General features: G+C 57.4%; 4 protein-coding genes across 4 annotated transcripts; 2 read left to right on the top strand and 2 right to left on the bottom strand.

Moving 5' to 3' along the window:
* Positions 1–2,143: 2,143 nt before the first annotated feature.
* On the top strand, positions 2,144–3,787 carry SPSK_01654 (uncharacterized protein; the record flags this gene model as incomplete). Its single annotated transcript, XM_016728561.1, has 1 exon — positions 2,144–3,787. The coding sequence occupies one exon, from the start codon at positions 2,144–2,146 to the stop codon at positions 3,785–3,787; it is 1,644 nt and encodes a 547-aa protein (XP_016589851.1).
* Positions 3,788–4,458: 671 nt separating this feature from the next.
* On the bottom strand, positions 4,459–5,415 carry SPSK_01867 (Uridine/cytidine kinase; the record flags this gene model as incomplete). Its single annotated transcript, XM_016728766.1, has 1 exon — positions 4,459–5,415. The coding sequence occupies one exon, from the start codon at positions 5,413–5,415 to the stop codon at positions 4,459–4,461; it is 957 nt and encodes a 318-aa protein (XP_016589850.1).
* Positions 5,416–7,075: 1,660 nt separating this feature from the next.
* Positions 7,076–10,246, top strand: SPSK_01415 (multifunctional beta-oxidation protein; the record flags this gene model as incomplete). Its single annotated transcript, XM_016728329.1, has 5 exons — positions 7,076–7,237; positions 7,323–8,558; positions 8,614–9,033; positions 9,247–9,407; positions 9,484–10,246. 5 exons carry the CDS (start codon positions 7,076–7,078, stop codon positions 10,244–10,246), a joined length of 2,742 nt encoding a protein of 913 aa, XP_016589849.1.
* A 535-nt stretch (positions 10,247–10,781) lies between these two features.
* SPSK_01465 (uncharacterized protein) lies at positions 10,782–13,370 on the bottom strand (the record flags this gene model as incomplete). Its single annotated transcript, XM_016728377.1, has 1 exon — positions 10,782–13,370. One exon carries the CDS (start codon positions 13,368–13,370, stop codon positions 10,782–10,784), a length of 2,589 nt encoding a protein of 862 aa, XP_016589848.1.
* Positions 13,371–15,428: the final 2,058 nt, after the last annotated feature.

The raw sequence follows: 15,428 nt of genomic DNA, 5'->3' as shown, positions 1-15,428 counted from the left end.
GCAAAACCAGTGACGGCACAGACCACACGGCTATCAACAGCAGGCGGCCTGGCCTGGCCCATGGAGAAGAGGTACGCCGAGCACAGGTGCAACTTGATGATTAGTGGTTTAACGAAGAAGTGCAGCCGTCAGATCCAGGTGAGGAGAGAAAATCATGAGCATTTTGACTTGTTAGACTTTGTTCGCTAACAGGCCTGGGTCGTGATCATTTAACCGTGCAAAAGAGTTTACAGATGCCGGCTATGGCGTCTGAGAAGTCCAAGTGCAGAAATGCCACCCCAAATTTAGTGGGTGTTGGTAATTTTACAATGTTTCTCGTCTTTCACGGCTTCTTTAGTCTGCCCACGTTTTGCTTCTGGACGACATTGCGCACATTCGAAATTTCGAAATGAAGCCTTGGTTAATCAAGGACGTTGAGGCGTCATTTGGCCTTGACCTGCAGGCAACAATCAGGCATTGTCACGATCTGCCGTCTGGTTTGCTGGGCCCTGGATCCGCCAGCATGCATTTGTTACCAGAAATGGGCAGGAGAGATCAAAGCATATCGTATGAGAGAGTGGTCGCAGGGAATCTATCTCGTCATAGGATAGCATGGGCGGATGCTCTTTGTATGGCGGCCCAATGACCAACTGTTCATCTTAAGTCTTACACTGCTCTGTCCGATTTGTTTAGTCCTCAACGAAGGTTTACTCTACAGTTTAGCAGATGGTATAAAGGACCCTTATATCTTGTCAGGCTCCCGGGAGTGCAGCAATGTGCAGGAGATTGGGCACCAGGTTGCATTCACTTCGACAACGCTAGGATGCGGCGACTTCCATGAGATGAAGGCTCGAGGTGGAGGTATATATAAAGTCAGGGCGAAACGTAAACACGAATGTTTTCTATTTTTGTTTGAAAAAACTAACAAACGTAGATTATGAGCGAGACTACATATATTAGAGCTAACGCTCCTGCATAAGACTCGAAAGGAAACAAAAACAAATTTCGTGAAAGAACGGACAAGAAGTCAGATTTCAAAGATGGCACAGACACGCAGACACTTACTGACCAATTGCGCGACGTTGCCAGCGCATCGCATCTCAAGCCAAGCAGAAGGAGGTGTGCGTGTTGTTGCATCTCGACCGACGATGCATGCAGCGTGCAGGAAGAGAAGTGTAGGGTGGCATGTTCAATGTCGATGCAGCTCGAGATATTTGAGGCGGGCCTGTCATAGCAGGGAACCGTTGGATGGCAATTGGCAGTCGCGAGTGGATCCCCGCTAACGAACGCGGCACGCTAGCGCCACGCGCCAGCGACAACCAGAGAAAGAGCGACCCCCAAAAGCCCCCAAAACGTGCACTAGAAATTCAATGCAATGCAGCCACTTGGGGAATGCGAGGCCATGCAGTTCACCTGACTTCGTGTGCCTTCCTTTCGACTCCATTGGAACCACGACCGTTGAGAAAGAACGACACGACTTCCTTCCGCCCCCCGCCAGTTACCCCATACTCAACGCATCCGTCTTTTGATATTCTACTCGACCTCCACATTCTCCCCCTTTTCTCCTTCGTCTTGCAAATTGACCCAACTCAGTTTCTCAAACTCATCTGCGGCCCAACGTTACCTGTGTCCAACGCACCACCCCACGCACCCAACAGAACGCGCCGTGACAGTTATAAGCCTTCCGATTGCACCGACTCCCCGACTCTCCGACCTTTCGTCGACCTTCTTCCTAAAAGGAACAAGGCAGCAAGCAGGTCCTTGCTTTCTCAACCACACAGACTCGCAGCCGACTCGTCCCCAGCAAGACTAGGGAACAGGCGAACGCCTCTGACACACACTGTGCTGGCACACGAGCAACTCTACACGAGAACCACTGGTGGACGCGGCGGCCTAAGAACAATACATACTGTGATACGCTATCGCCCTCATATTCTCGACACTATAGGGCAGCAGTTGTTTACATCTCCATACACTTTGGTATATCATTCTTCGCCCCCAACACTATAGCACACTGCCCTGTGCTCGTACCGCACCGCAGTCCAGTGGTGGCCTGGCTCTCACACAGCTGGCCGCCTCTTCGCCGGCAGCTGCTGCCGCCGCGACTGCCCATAGTTGTCTGTCCTGCCTGCGCAGGGCGATGATGCCAGCAACACAACTCAAGATGCTGCGATACATGCGAAGCTCCGAGCCCAAGGGCAACGGCAATGGCAACAGCAACGTCAACGGCAACACCACCGCAAGTGCCAGCAACGCCGCAGGCATCAACACCAACGGGGCGCCCGGCGGCAGTCCCAAGCAGCCCTCTTCTCAATCCGGTACACAGCATACCCCCCACACGATCCATGCGCCGCTGCCGCTCTCTGCGCGGCAACTGCTCGCCGAGGCCGCAAAGATCCCCGTCCCTCCTCCCCTTCGTGGCGCAACCCCGAACCATCAGACTAATGGCGCACTCCCGGCAGCTTCTCCGTCTCCAAAGCAGGCACAGAAACACGCAAGTACACACGACCAGCCTCAGAGACAGCCGTCGTTTCAGCGGACACGGTCAAATTCGGACAACAACCGGCCGCCACCCTTTTCCGAGCTGTCCCAACAGCAGCAACAGCAGCAACAAATATGGGAAGAGTCCAGCATCAACTCTATGTTTGCAGAAAGCACAACGACGACAACACGACCACCACCCCGCTCGGCCAACTTGGGCCGCTATGACAGCTCCTTCCCACAGCAACGGGAGCAGGCGGCTTCTCTTGTGATGGGTGATCGGGGTGGACTCCGGATACTGCCAACAAACGGAAACGGCGACACGGCAGCTCACACGGACGACCCTTACGTAGACCGCTCTCCCTACGGCTCCCCATCGAGGCATATACCTGTCCTGAAGCACTCCAAGTACGCTTTGCGAGATGCCCGTGGTGCGACCCGGCGGTCTTCATTTTCGGAGCGACAGCCACATGGAAGCGTGGACGAAGCCAACGGAAGCTCCCCTGAACGGCGCATGCATCAACGAAGCGAGAGCATCCCCAAGTTGAACGGAGCAGTCATGGCAGGCGGTGGTGTAGGGCTGGACCACGACTTGGGCGCCCAACGGTCTGCATTTTTCCGTGACATTGATGCGCCGCTGCTGGGACGGACACCTGCTCGGCCCGAGACCGACGATGGAAGCGACTTGCCGTCACAGGGCGATGAGGCAACCAATCAACGTACTCCGCGTCAGAACCGCTCGTCGCCGCCGGGACCACCACCGCAACAACCACCACCCGCGATCCCAGCACAGCAACAGCAACTGCAAAAGCGGGTCCTGCAGGAGAGCTCCTTGCCCCGTGTGGGCGGGGGCGGCAGCCGGCGCGACAAGAAACCGAGTCGGAAGCGGCGCCACAGTCCAGACTACGACGACAGCGTGCTGCACGCGATGAACTACTCAGAGCTCCGCGACGAGCCGTTCGACCATGACCCGGCCCGCATGGCCGTCCGCCCGCCGCCCGCCGCCCCGGCCAAGCTGGCTACCATGGAAGACCGGCTGCTGCATTTCAAGACCAAGGACGCCAACAGCCAGCACCATTTCTTCACAGACATGTCGGTCAACGAGTGGGATGAGTGCGGAGACTGGTTCCTGACGCAGTTTGCCGAGCTGTCGAACAAGATTCGCGCGAAACGGCAGGCCAAGCGGCGGCGGATGGCCGACTTTGAAGCAGAAGTGGCCGAGCGTGAAAAGGCTGTGCGCCTTAAAGCGGAGAGCATAGAGCGCACGCTGGGCGACCTCCGACACGAAGGCGAAGGAATGATGCGCGGCAAGGTTGTGGAACTTTGAAGCGCCCGTGGGGACGACGGAGAAGTAAGTGTGGAAGGTGCACAAACTCAGGGCAGTGCAGTGGACGGATTTGAAGAAACAGAGAGGCGGCATTGCCCACAAACGGCACCGATGAAGCTCCACTGGCTTGTGGAGGCTGGGAGCTGGAGCTTGGAGCTTGGAGCTGTCAATAATACGCTGTACCAGGGGCTTAGCATGCCCAGCAAATTTTTTACCACTCTCGGAACAATCCGCCCGAAAACAGGAGAAAACACCACAACAAGGCTCAACAACGACTTGAACTCCAACGAACGAGAAGAGTCGCCGATTCCGGATAGGGGTTTTCTATTTATTGTTCATAATACATGGGTGGGCATGGCATCACGGGTGGCAAGGTGGCAATGATCATTTGGCAATGGATGGGAATAGAGCAAGGTCGCGTTTTCGCTGTATATCATTCATGACCCAACTTTCTTTTTGCTTCATATTATATGTTCTGTGCATGTTTCTACATCTTCATTTCTTCGCTTTGTTTTCTGATTGTTGATTTGATGCTATACCGCTTCTATCACCCGCATGGATATTTATGTATGTATTTGTGTATGGCATTATGAAACTCGGCCGCTCGTTAGACACGATAACACGATAATCCCCGCTCTGAATCTTGGTTGGCGTTTCTTCTGTCGACCGCCTTATAACTCAATGGTCTCCTTGACGCGCCGGTCCTTACCGACTACGAGCCGCAACTGCCGGCCAGGCTTGCCCTCTACGTGGGGAAAAATGCCCTTCCGCACACCGTCCGCGAACAGCTCGTACGCCGGGTAATATGCGTCCACAAACTGCTCCACCTGCTCGTCCGTCATGCCCGTGCCCCGCGCCCGGCGCAGCGCCGCCTCCTGCTCGCGCCGCCAGTCGTACACATACGGCGTATGCTCCGCGTCGAGATGGATAAGCGCGTCAATGTGGTTGGTCAGCGCCGCATCGTAGGCCGTGAGCCGCTCGTTGACGAGCAGCAGGTGCTCCAGCTTGTGCGTGTGCAGCTTGGAGGACAGCTTGGTGTCGGGCGACGCGCCGGACTGCTGCCACTTGGCCGCGACTGCGGCCGGCGCCACCGCGCGGAACGCCACGCACCAGCCCTCGACGATCACCACCTGCAGCGGCCGCTGTCCTGGCCCGTTGACGAGCCGGCCGGGGTTTGTCGGCGTCGGCGCTGCGCGGTCGCCCTTCCCTGCAAACGCGGCCTTGTCGTACTCGGGCACGTGGGCGGGCTGTCCGGCCAGGACGGCGTCAAAGAAGTAGGCCAGCAGGGGCGTGTCGTGCGTGCCGGGCTCGCCGCGGACCTGCACGAGCGCATTGTCCGGGTGCGCCGCGGCGAGCGCGGTCTGGTTGGCGTGGGTCAGGTAGAAGTCGTCGATGCTGACGACGAGGGTCTCGAGGCCTTCGCGGTCCTGCAGCGTCTCGTAGAGCGTCTGGACGAGCGTGGTCTTTCCCACGCCCTGCACGCCGTTGATGCCGACGACAAACGGCCGCTGGGTGTCGGGGTTCTGTTTCCGATATTGCGTGAGGCGCTCGAGGATGAAGGGGACGCAGATGGGTGACTTGTCGTCGATGATGCGCGACCCTAGCGGGGCGTCTGGTGTGGAAGTCATTGCTGCGGTGGGTAGGCTGAAGGGAAGTCAATCAAGAAGTTATGGCTGACATCATTCTGTTCACGACCGTTCCTATTTCAGTCGATTTGTGCTTCATAGCCAGAATCGGACATGATGCTGGCGACGACGTTTTAGCATTGCAGGGGCTAAAGTAGAGTACTCCGTATCGGAGCGCACCTCACTGAAGAAGCTCTGGCATTAGGCCTGTTTGGTATTACCCCGATGGTTGGCGCAAGGAGGCTTCAATTGATGACCCCAAAGCCAACAAAGAATCGCACAAATCCAAGGATCATGAACTTGGCGATCAAAAAGGCAAGATTCACATTTGAGACACGCATCGCTCTTTCCTACAGGTCGCGTCTTGCTGTGGCAGGTTCACCTTCCGCGTCCCTCGTGACTTGTGGTACCTCTGACCTCATACCGAGTAGGAGCGACCACACGACTGTCCGAATTAGGAAAGGCATGATTAGTGTGGCAACATACGACATTTTGTATAGCACTGTCCGCTTTTGACATGTGAAGATCACACTGGCCCATTCGTCAGCGAGCAAGGAGCTTTCAACTTGTTCTCCAGACTTTGCGAGAACGAGGACGACAGCCGACTTTGTGGGGAAATTAAATCATCGTTAGTTGCATGTTTGGTGGCTCTTCGTCGCACCTTCCTCGCAAAGACCAGTCGAAGCGTGCCTTCCTACCATTCAAGTTTTATCGTACCTAGTCGGCTCGCTCCTACCGTCTGAAGTATTCTATGGCACGCGCTGACGCTGTTCTAAGACCAATTTCTACAGAGTGGGAAGGTACGGCTGACAGGTGTTCAACTGGTTCCAGCAACGAACAATGGCTGCTGGGAGTCCTCAACTCGGCCCCAAACACCCCTAATTCTTCTCGTTGTGGGTCAGTTAGTTGCACATGCAGTCGCTGGGCTGCGGCGATTGACTTGGACAGAAGAAATACGGAGAAATTACAGTGGGCACAAAGTACGACTTACACAGGAGACAGCCCCTAATTATGCTCTATGAAAGATATGTATGCTGACAGGGAAGGCGCGGTCGCAACAACGCCCCGCTCGGCAATCACGAGTCAGGACGTTGCTGGGGAAGGTGCCCACATTTTCCACCTTCCCATCCGGGGTATCCGCCAATACCAGGCCAGCGCTCTCGCAGTGCAAGCACCTGAAGGTGCCTCGGCTTGAGACATGCGAGGAATTTGGAGATGCCGAGAGCGTTTTCGTCAGTGTCTCCAAATGGCTCCCCAAACAGGGAGCTGCGAACAATCACCGCCGCCCGCGCCTTCCCCCCCCTCCACGCTTTCCCATCGCCGGAGTAATCCAAAGCCATAAGCTTGTGAGCTCATAACGGGCCGCTTCTTTTCTTTCTTTTTCTCGCCCGTAATCCGCCTTTTTTTCTTTTCTGCCACCTGTGTACTTTATAAACACGCATCCCCCAGAACGCCCTGAACGCGACCGGCTAATTGACTGGCTCTTTGTATCTCTCTTTTTTGCATGTGGAGGTGAACCTGGCATTTTATCTAGACCTCTTCTAAACTCATTTCCTGCATCTTCTCTTTTCCATTTTCTTTCTCTTCTTCCTTTCTCGTCCTTGCTCAACTCCCGCATCTCCTCATCTATCCCCATCCTCTCCCTCCCTCACACACATTCACAATGGCTGAGCAGCTGCGCTTCGACGACCAGGTCGTCGTCGTCACCGGTGCTGGTGGCGGCCTCGGCAAGGACTACGCTCTCTTCTTCGCCTCGCGCGGTGCCAAGGTTGTCGTCAACGACACTGGCGTTCAGCTGTCTGGCAGCGGCAGCACCTCCACACGGGTAAGCGACACAATGACAATGCTGGCCAGGCGTCGATGAGGTCGAGATGAGACACACTGGATTGCTGTTTGCATCACTAACACAGCCGCAGCCTGCCGACGATGTCGTCAACCAGATCAAGAAGGCTGGCGGCGAGGCCGTGGCCAACTACGACTCGGTCGAGGTCGGCGAGAAGATTATCGAGACGGCCATCAGCAAGTACGGCCGCATCGATGTGCTGGTTAACAACGCCGGCATTCTGCGCGAGCTCCCCTTCTCCAAGACCACCGACCAGGACTGGGACGACCACATCCGCGTCCACGTCACCGGCAGCTTCAAGTGCGCCCGCGCTGCCTGGGCCCACTTCCGTAAGCAGAAGTACGGCCGTGTCATCAACACCACGTCCGCTGCCGGTCTCTACGGCTCGGGCAACCTGGCTGCCTACTCGGCCGCCAAGACCGCCATCATCGGCTTCACGGAGACCCTTGCCAAGGAGGGCATCAAGTACAACATCCTGAGCAACGCTGTCGCGCCGCTCGCGGCCAGCCGCATGAGCGAGTCTCAGGGCAGCAGCAAGGAGCTCCTGTCGCTGGTGTCGCCCGCCTGGGTCACGCCCCTGGTCGCGTTCTTGGCCCACAAGTCCAACGAGACCGAGACCGGCTACGTCTACGAGGTTGGCGGTGCCCACATCTCCAAGATGCGCTGGCAGCGCGCCGATGGTCTGCTGCTCAAGTGCGACGAGACCTACACCCCGGGTGCCCTGCTGAAGAACTGGAAGAAGATTGGCGACTTCTCCAAGGACGCCCAGTACCCCAACGGCCCCAACGACTTCATGACCCTGCTCGAGGACTCCATCCAGATGGGCCCCTCCAAGGGCGGCGAGGAGGTCAGCTTCAAGGGCCGCGTCGCCCTCGTCACGGGTGGCGGTGCCGGTATCGGCCGTGCCTACTGCCTGGCGTTTGCCAAGTACGGTGCCGCCATCGTTGTCAACGACCTGGCGAACCCCGACGACGTTGTCAACGAGATCAAGGCGATGGGCGGCAAGGCCGTCGGTGTCAAGGCCTCGGCCGAGGACGGTGACACCGTCGTCAAGGCTGCCATTGACGCCTTTGGCCGCATCGACATTGTCATCAACAACGCCGGCATCCTGCGCGACAAGGCCTTTGCCAACATGGACGACAAGATGTGGAATGCTGTCATGAACGTGCACGCCCGCGGCACCTTCAAGGTCACCAAGGCTGCCTGGCCCTACTTTGTCAAGCAGAACTACGGCCGCGTCGTCAACACCACGTCGACGTCCGGCATCTACGGCAACTTTGGCCAGGCCAACTACTCCGCGGCGGTGAGTTTACTTTGTGCAATTTTCATTCATTGAAGCGCTCATACTAACTTGTTAGAAATGCGCCATCCTCGGTCTGTCCATGGCGGCTGCCGTCGAGGGCCAGAAGCACAACATCTACGTCAACACCATCGCCCCCAACGCTGGCACGGCCATGACCCGCACCATTCTGCCCGAGGAGATGGTCCAGGCCTTCAAGCCTGACTACATTGCGCCCCTCGTCCTCGCCCTGTGCAGCGACAAGGTGCCCGAGAACCCGACCGGTCTCCTGTACGAGGTCGGCAGTGGCTGGGCTGGCCGCACCCGCTTCGAGCGCTCGTCGGGTGTTGCCTACCCGCGCAGCAAGGCCCTCACCCCCGAGGACGTCGCCAAGACGTGGGACCAGATTGTCGACTTCGACAACGGCAAGGCCGACCACCCGACCAAAGCGGAGGACTGCACATCGTGGCTCAAGGCTGAGCAGCAGACTAAGGCCAAGGTATGAGCTATTTCTGCTTTCTCTTTTGTTCCTGTGCCTTGTTCCGTTTTTTTTTCTTTTTTTTTTGTTGTCGCATGGTTGGGAATTTGGGAAAGGGCGGCAACAGTATGCCCATTTCTGCTACTTTGTTCTTTTTGCACATTGTTACCCATATCTATAGCTAGAGAAAATGTTACTGGATATTAAACGTTTTTTTTTTCTTCCACTTTGCAGTCCGATGCCGCTCCTTCCGGCGAGTCCAACGAGTTCCTCCGCGCCATCGAGGCCGCCAAGGCGGCCAAGCCTAGCCCGTCCGAATTCAAGTTCCAAGAGCGCGACGTGATGCTCTACAACCTTGGTGTTGGCGCCAAGCGCTCCGACCTCAAATACGTCTTGTAAGAGGCTTCCCCCACCCCCCCTTTGTCACCGACACGGCCGTTGCCAACCTACTGGGTCACTAACACGCCGTAGTGAGGGTGCCGACGACTTCCAGGTTCTGCCGACGTTCGGTGTGATCCCGCCCTTTGATGCGGAGCTGCCATACAGCTTCGACGACATTGTGCCCAACTTCAGCCCCATGATGCTGCTGCACGGCGAGCAGTACCTCGAGGTCCGCAAGTACCCGGTCCCCACGTCGGGCCGCCTGCAGTCGTACGGCAAGCTGCTCGAGGTCGTGGACAAGGGCAAGTCGGCCATTGTCCGCAATGGCATCACCACCGTCAACGCCGAGACCGGCGAGGAGCTGTTTTACAACGAGACCACTGTGTTCCTGCGCGGCTGCGGCGGCTTCGGCGGCAACCCCAAGGTCCAGGACCGCGGCGCTGCCACGGCGGCCAACACGCCGCCCGCCGACCGCGCCCCGGATGTCGTCGTCGAGGAGAAGACAACCGAGGAGCAGGCCGCCCTGTACCGCCTCAGCGGCGACTACAACCCGCTGCACGTGGACCCGGCGTTCGCCAAGATGGGCGGCTTCAAGGTGCCCATCCTGCACGGCCTGTGCTTCTTCGGCTTCGCCGGCAAGGCCGTCTACGAGACGTTTGGCCCCTTCAAGAACATCAAGGTGCGCTTTGCGGGCTCGGTGCTGCCCGGCCAGACGCTGGTGACGGAGATGTGGAAGGACAAGGCCAACCCGGGCAAGATCATCTTCCAGACCAAGGTCAAGGAGACGGGCAAGCTGGCCATTGGCGGTGCGGCCGCGGAGCTGGTGTCGTCGTCGGAGAAGAGCAAGATCTAAGTTCAGGTCCACGGCGTGCCTCGGCTGACCTGGGCGAGCGAGTGGAGGAAAAGAATGTACTATACTATACTATCGGTTTCCGTGCTTCTTGCGTGTTCTGTATGATTTACATTGGGTTTTTAAAAATATATTTCCGTCTTGGACAACGTCTCGAGGACAAGATGATCAAGTGTTTTGTTCATTTGTAGTTGTGTTTTTGCTTGGAGAGACCTTTGGATATCATTGAAATTAAAATACAATAGAGAATAAAGACGACCTGTGCTGTTTTGTCTTGTATTTTGGGCCGTATTTTGTAAACAAATCATTACGAGGGAGGAGGTATAATGTGAAAACAAGCTCCGTAGGGAATGTCATAAAAAAGAAATGAGCGAAAAACGTTAAGCAAACGCCCTGTAGACATGATTAATAAAGAAAGTAGGATAAAAAGAAGAAAAGGGTACCCAAAAGAATATTAGAAGAGGGGGGAATAAGGGGAGTATCCAAAAACAAAAACAAAACAAAACGGAAACGCAAGCTGAGCTATGTTCATTCTCGCTCATACAAGGATGCTCTCGAGTAGCCAGTCAAGGGTCTCGGCCAAAGTTGGGAACCGGGCCTGGTTGGCAGCATCAAAAGCCTCGGCCGCCGTGCGTCGACCACCACCCTCTTCTTTGCCGGACAACGGTGACCACGACAGCAGCGACGTCGCCCATGCCACCACGCCCGTCATCGCACGCCGTGCAAGGATGGCACCGGTGGGTGTGGCACCGAAACCGACGCCGGGGCCGCCAGCACCACTGCTGCCCCCGCTGACGCGGACGCTGCCACCGGCCGCCGTGCCGCCGCCAATCGCAATGCCCGTCTCTAGGTACGCGCGCTCGGAGAGGCTCAGGTCACGCTGCTCCGTTTCCCGCCACTTGCGCTCGGCCTCCTCGCGAGCGGCCTGGAGCACGGCCTCGGTGTCCTCCGTCTCCCACAAGTTGCAGCGGCGGCACTGGGTGCAGGGACGGCCGTCGCCGTGGGGCCGGAAGTGCTCGCAAAAGTGGCGGTAGCCGGCGTCGGGCCCTTCGTTGCCGCTAATGTCTTTGCGGCAAACATAGCACATTTTGTATCCGCAGGGACAGGTCAACTTGTTGCAGCCGACGGCCTTGACAAACGAGGTGTGGCAGCGGGGGCAGACGCGCTTGATGGCCATGCTCATGGCCTGCTCGACCTGGGTGCGCAGTGCAACGAGGCTGGACTCGTGACAGACGTGGATGTCCGTCCAGGCCTTGGAGCAGCCGATGCACGAGACGCGAGCGCAGGCCGGGTTTTGGCAGCGGAACTGCTGGCCGCGGCGGCGGCGGCGGAAGCGGGTAACGGCTGCGGAGACCTGTTCGCAAAAGTAGTTTGGCTTACTGGAGGCTGCTGTCTTTCTCCTTCGCAATGTGCCATTGTTATTGTTGTTGCTGCTGCTGCTGCTGCTACTGCTGTCAACGCCGCCAAAGTTGCATTTGAGGGCACTCCATGCAGACACAACCCATGAAGCGAGGCCGACGGGGGCCATAAACCCGGGCAGGATGGTGACGAGGACCAACAACACAAGAAGCGGAAGGATTAGGACGTGGGTCACGCCGGACACAAGCAGGATAAAAGCGAGGCTGTAGAGGCCATCAACGCGGATTCGTAGTGGAGCCTCGTGGAAAGGCACGTAGATATCGTCAATCTCCGCGTAGGCACAAAAGGGACAGCGCACGAGAGGTAGACCGCTCCCCACAAGGCTGTGGTCGGCCAGGCGGCGTTCAAGATGCTGCAGGGTGTCGGCACCACGCTTCTCGTCGAGCAGGGCGCGCTGCATGTGGTCAACGGGGATGATGCCTCTACACTCGGTATGGGAGACGGCCGGGCACCATAAGGTGCCGCGGCTGGTGTCGATGGTGCGGGCCCAGCCCTGGCCGAAAACAGCCTCGCGGACCGAGTGTTGCACGCAGCGGAAGCAAATGATATGCGCACCGTCGCCGTCATCGCCCCCGTCGCTGTTGCTGCACGTCGTCACCTCCTCGAATGTAGTGGACGTGAAGCAGCAAGCGCACTCAAAGGTGGCGCCAGCGGCCTCGGCCTCGGCGGTGTTGAGAGCGGACGCCATGGTGCGGTCAGCATCTTCCTGTTCGGAGCGTTTTTGTGCTCTCAGCGGCGCGACGAGAGCAGTATACAACTCGCGGTCGAGCTCGGCGCTGCCGGTGGCTTTGATGGTCGGGATGATAGACCCCTGGCCCGTGGACTTCCAGATGACGAGGGGGTGGTTCTCGGCCTCGGTGGAGGCAACGGGTTTGCGGCGCAAAAAGAGCGACGAGATGGTGAAGCGCCAGGACTTGGAGGACATCTCGACGAGGGTGCGGCGGGCGTCGAGGTAGGCATAATTCTGCTCGGCCAGTACGGCGTTGATTGTGGAGCGAGAGAGACCCATGAACTCGTGGCTAGCGAGGGTCTTGACGGCTTTTTTGTACTCGGGGGTACGGAACCGCTCGGCGGCAGAGATGGCAGAAGCGGTCGGAGTGACAGAAGAAGAGGCGGAGGACGAGGCGGAGGGCAGGGGCGGGGATTTGTCCTTGTTGGCGATGCGCCAGCGTCCCTTGACCCAGGTGGCCCTGCTCTTGAGGAGAGCGTCGGCAACGAGAGCCAGCCGGGACTCGCCGTCGAAGCTGGTCAGCATCTCGCGGAACACATCCACCTGGACATCGGGAAAAACGACAGCAAGAGCAGCCAAGCTGTTGTTGAGCTCGCGTAAGTCGGGCGCTTCACGAAAGACGGGCGCGAGGTGCGTTTCGTCGGCGATGAAGTCCGGAGGGTGTAAGGGTGGTGATGATGCCGAGATTGCTGCTGTATTGCGTCCACTTCGAGCGCCCCCTCCGCTGCGGGCGCTACGGGCACTATTCATCGTCCGGGTCGAGGCGGCGTCGTTTGCGTCATTGGCACTGTCTTCACCAGTGGTATCTTCGTCTTCGTCGTCGATCGCGTCCTCGGCATCCTTGCCCTTTTCCTTTTCGTCTACTGTGCGCGCGCTCGATGACGATCCCGGACGCAGGAAGCCGCTACGGCCGCTGGCGGCAGAACTTTGCCGTCGACGCGGCTGTTTGGCGGTGCCCAGGAGGCCAGCAAAGACCATGGTAACGTTGGCCAGTCGCGGTCACGATGTAGCTGGTCTTATGTCGATAGCCGTTGACCGGCTGTTATTTGTGTCATTTCTGGAGCAGCGCGAGATAAGCGTGCATGCCGCGATGAGGCTGTAGAAGACGTTGTCGACTTGTGCGATATTTGATGTTGGCGATGTCTCGATGGACTCGATGCTGTCAATATTGTCGATACGAGCAGCGCAGCGCGATCGTCTGTTAAAAGTCGATACCGGATATCAGATGCTGCAAATTCGTATTTGTCTTCTGTAGCGAGCAGGAGGACGGCTGCGGATAATCCTACGTTCGTCGCTGTCGAGGTGGGATAGTCGCGATATTGTCGGAGAACGGAACAAACTGGCTGGAGACTGCGGTTTAATGAGGTGGACGAGTACGCGGCGTGTTTTGGCGTCTTGGTGTTGCCGTGGCGCTGCCGCGTAAAGATGGTTGCGGGTAGGGCTGGTGCCGCCTGTGCCTGTGCAAGACAGGCGCTGGAGAGTGCTGGGACAGGCGCTAAAGATGCAACTTTTCAGGGTTTCTAGGCACCCTTGGCTCATTTGCCCACCCGCCCTTGTTACGAGCCCAACTAGTTTCTGTGGGCTCACACATAATGTCGGACTTTGACTTTATTGTCCGCTCGACTCTTCGTATCCGGTTTCACAGTTTCTGACAACGCCCGACACCTCATTAGTGGCGGATATGCTATCACGGACGGTGTGCAACACACGTACACCTGCAGCGAGGAAGAAGACTGTCGATATTTGCTCAACTGAATTCGGTTTCAGTGTTCTCAGGTCGTTGTGGGCGTGCAAAACGGCAGCCTTGGACGGGGTGGGGCGGTGGTGGCGAGAGAGAGACATGTAATAGCAAATCAAAGTTGTAGAAAGTGCTCTCTGGATGAATGGGGGATACGGACAGCTGCAGACCCAGGCTCGCCAGGCAGCGAGCAGCAAAGAATGCAAGCCGAAGAAACAAAATAAGCAAAGGTCGGCCAGAGTGTTGATATCGATAAGGGATGCTGATAGAGCCGCTGTGTGAGACTGACCGTGGCCAAATGATCAGGAGCAAGGCGACGATCCTCTCTGATCGCCTCTTCCACCGTTGTTCCCTTCTTCATTGATCAACAACGGCGTGCCGTTCCTGGCGACCTGCACGAGTCGGAGTTGCCCCAGGACGTATTACCGCGTACGGAATCTGTTGTACGACATACTGGGTAGCCAAATTGGAGTAGTGCACAGCTGTCGAGCCCCATCTTTTGGCGGTGAAGCTCAGATGCACAGGCCAGCAATCTGTGCCCAACGTCGACGGGTGACGGAGTGCCGCGCAATCGGAGCCGTCTTGCTTCTCTTGTCTCTTGCTTCTGCATGTACTTCGTATGCCAGTCTACCAGTCCACTGGTCAGTTTCTCTTCTGGTCCCTGGCCTGCCCAGGCGCGTCTCAGGTGCAGGCGGTTTGCTTTGTGGGTGGTCGAGTGGTCACATACCAATCCGCCTTTTGGCATCCCCTGTTCGTGCAGCTGCAGCTCCTCTGCAGCGTGAGGACTGCAAAAAGAAAGTCGGCCTGCAGCTGCAAAGGTCAGAAACCGCCAACAAACCCATGCGGGCCTCGGTGTGCAGACCAACCAGCGGTCGTTCCGCCTCTTTGCCTCAGATAGGCACCCTCTCACCTCCTCTTCCTGCTGTTGCCTCTTTTTGCTGCTTTGGCTTTCCGTCGACTTTCTTGATGCAGGGCGACCCAGGCGGCCCACTTGGCTGCCGTCTTGCCTCTCGTCTTTGCCCGCCTGTAATACGCTGGGCCCAACCGATGGGGGCAAAGGCGGCCAGGCTGCGTTGTGAGTGGCGGACGCAAAAGCAACCGCTTTGTATGGCTCTTCTCTTCTTCTTTCGGTCTTCTCTGTGTCGTTCTGGCGTTCTTCTCGGGGCCAACCAACGACAGGGGCTGCCACACCATCACCGCTTGTTGGGATGTAAAGAGATGGGGCGACATGCAGGAGGGCACAGGATGTGCAAGCACCCAAAGAATGACTAAAAAATGTGAAGAAAATTCACGAAATA

This window comes from Sporothrix schenckii, assembly GCF_000961545.1.
Source record: "Sporothrix schenckii 1099-18 chromosome Unknown Cont42, whole genome shotgun sequence".
In the NCBI taxonomy this organism is placed as follows: domain Eukaryota; kingdom Fungi; phylum Ascomycota; class Sordariomycetes; order Ophiostomatales; family Ophiostomataceae; genus Sporothrix; species Sporothrix schenckii.
This window is presented reverse-complemented; position numbering and strand designations above follow the sequence as displayed.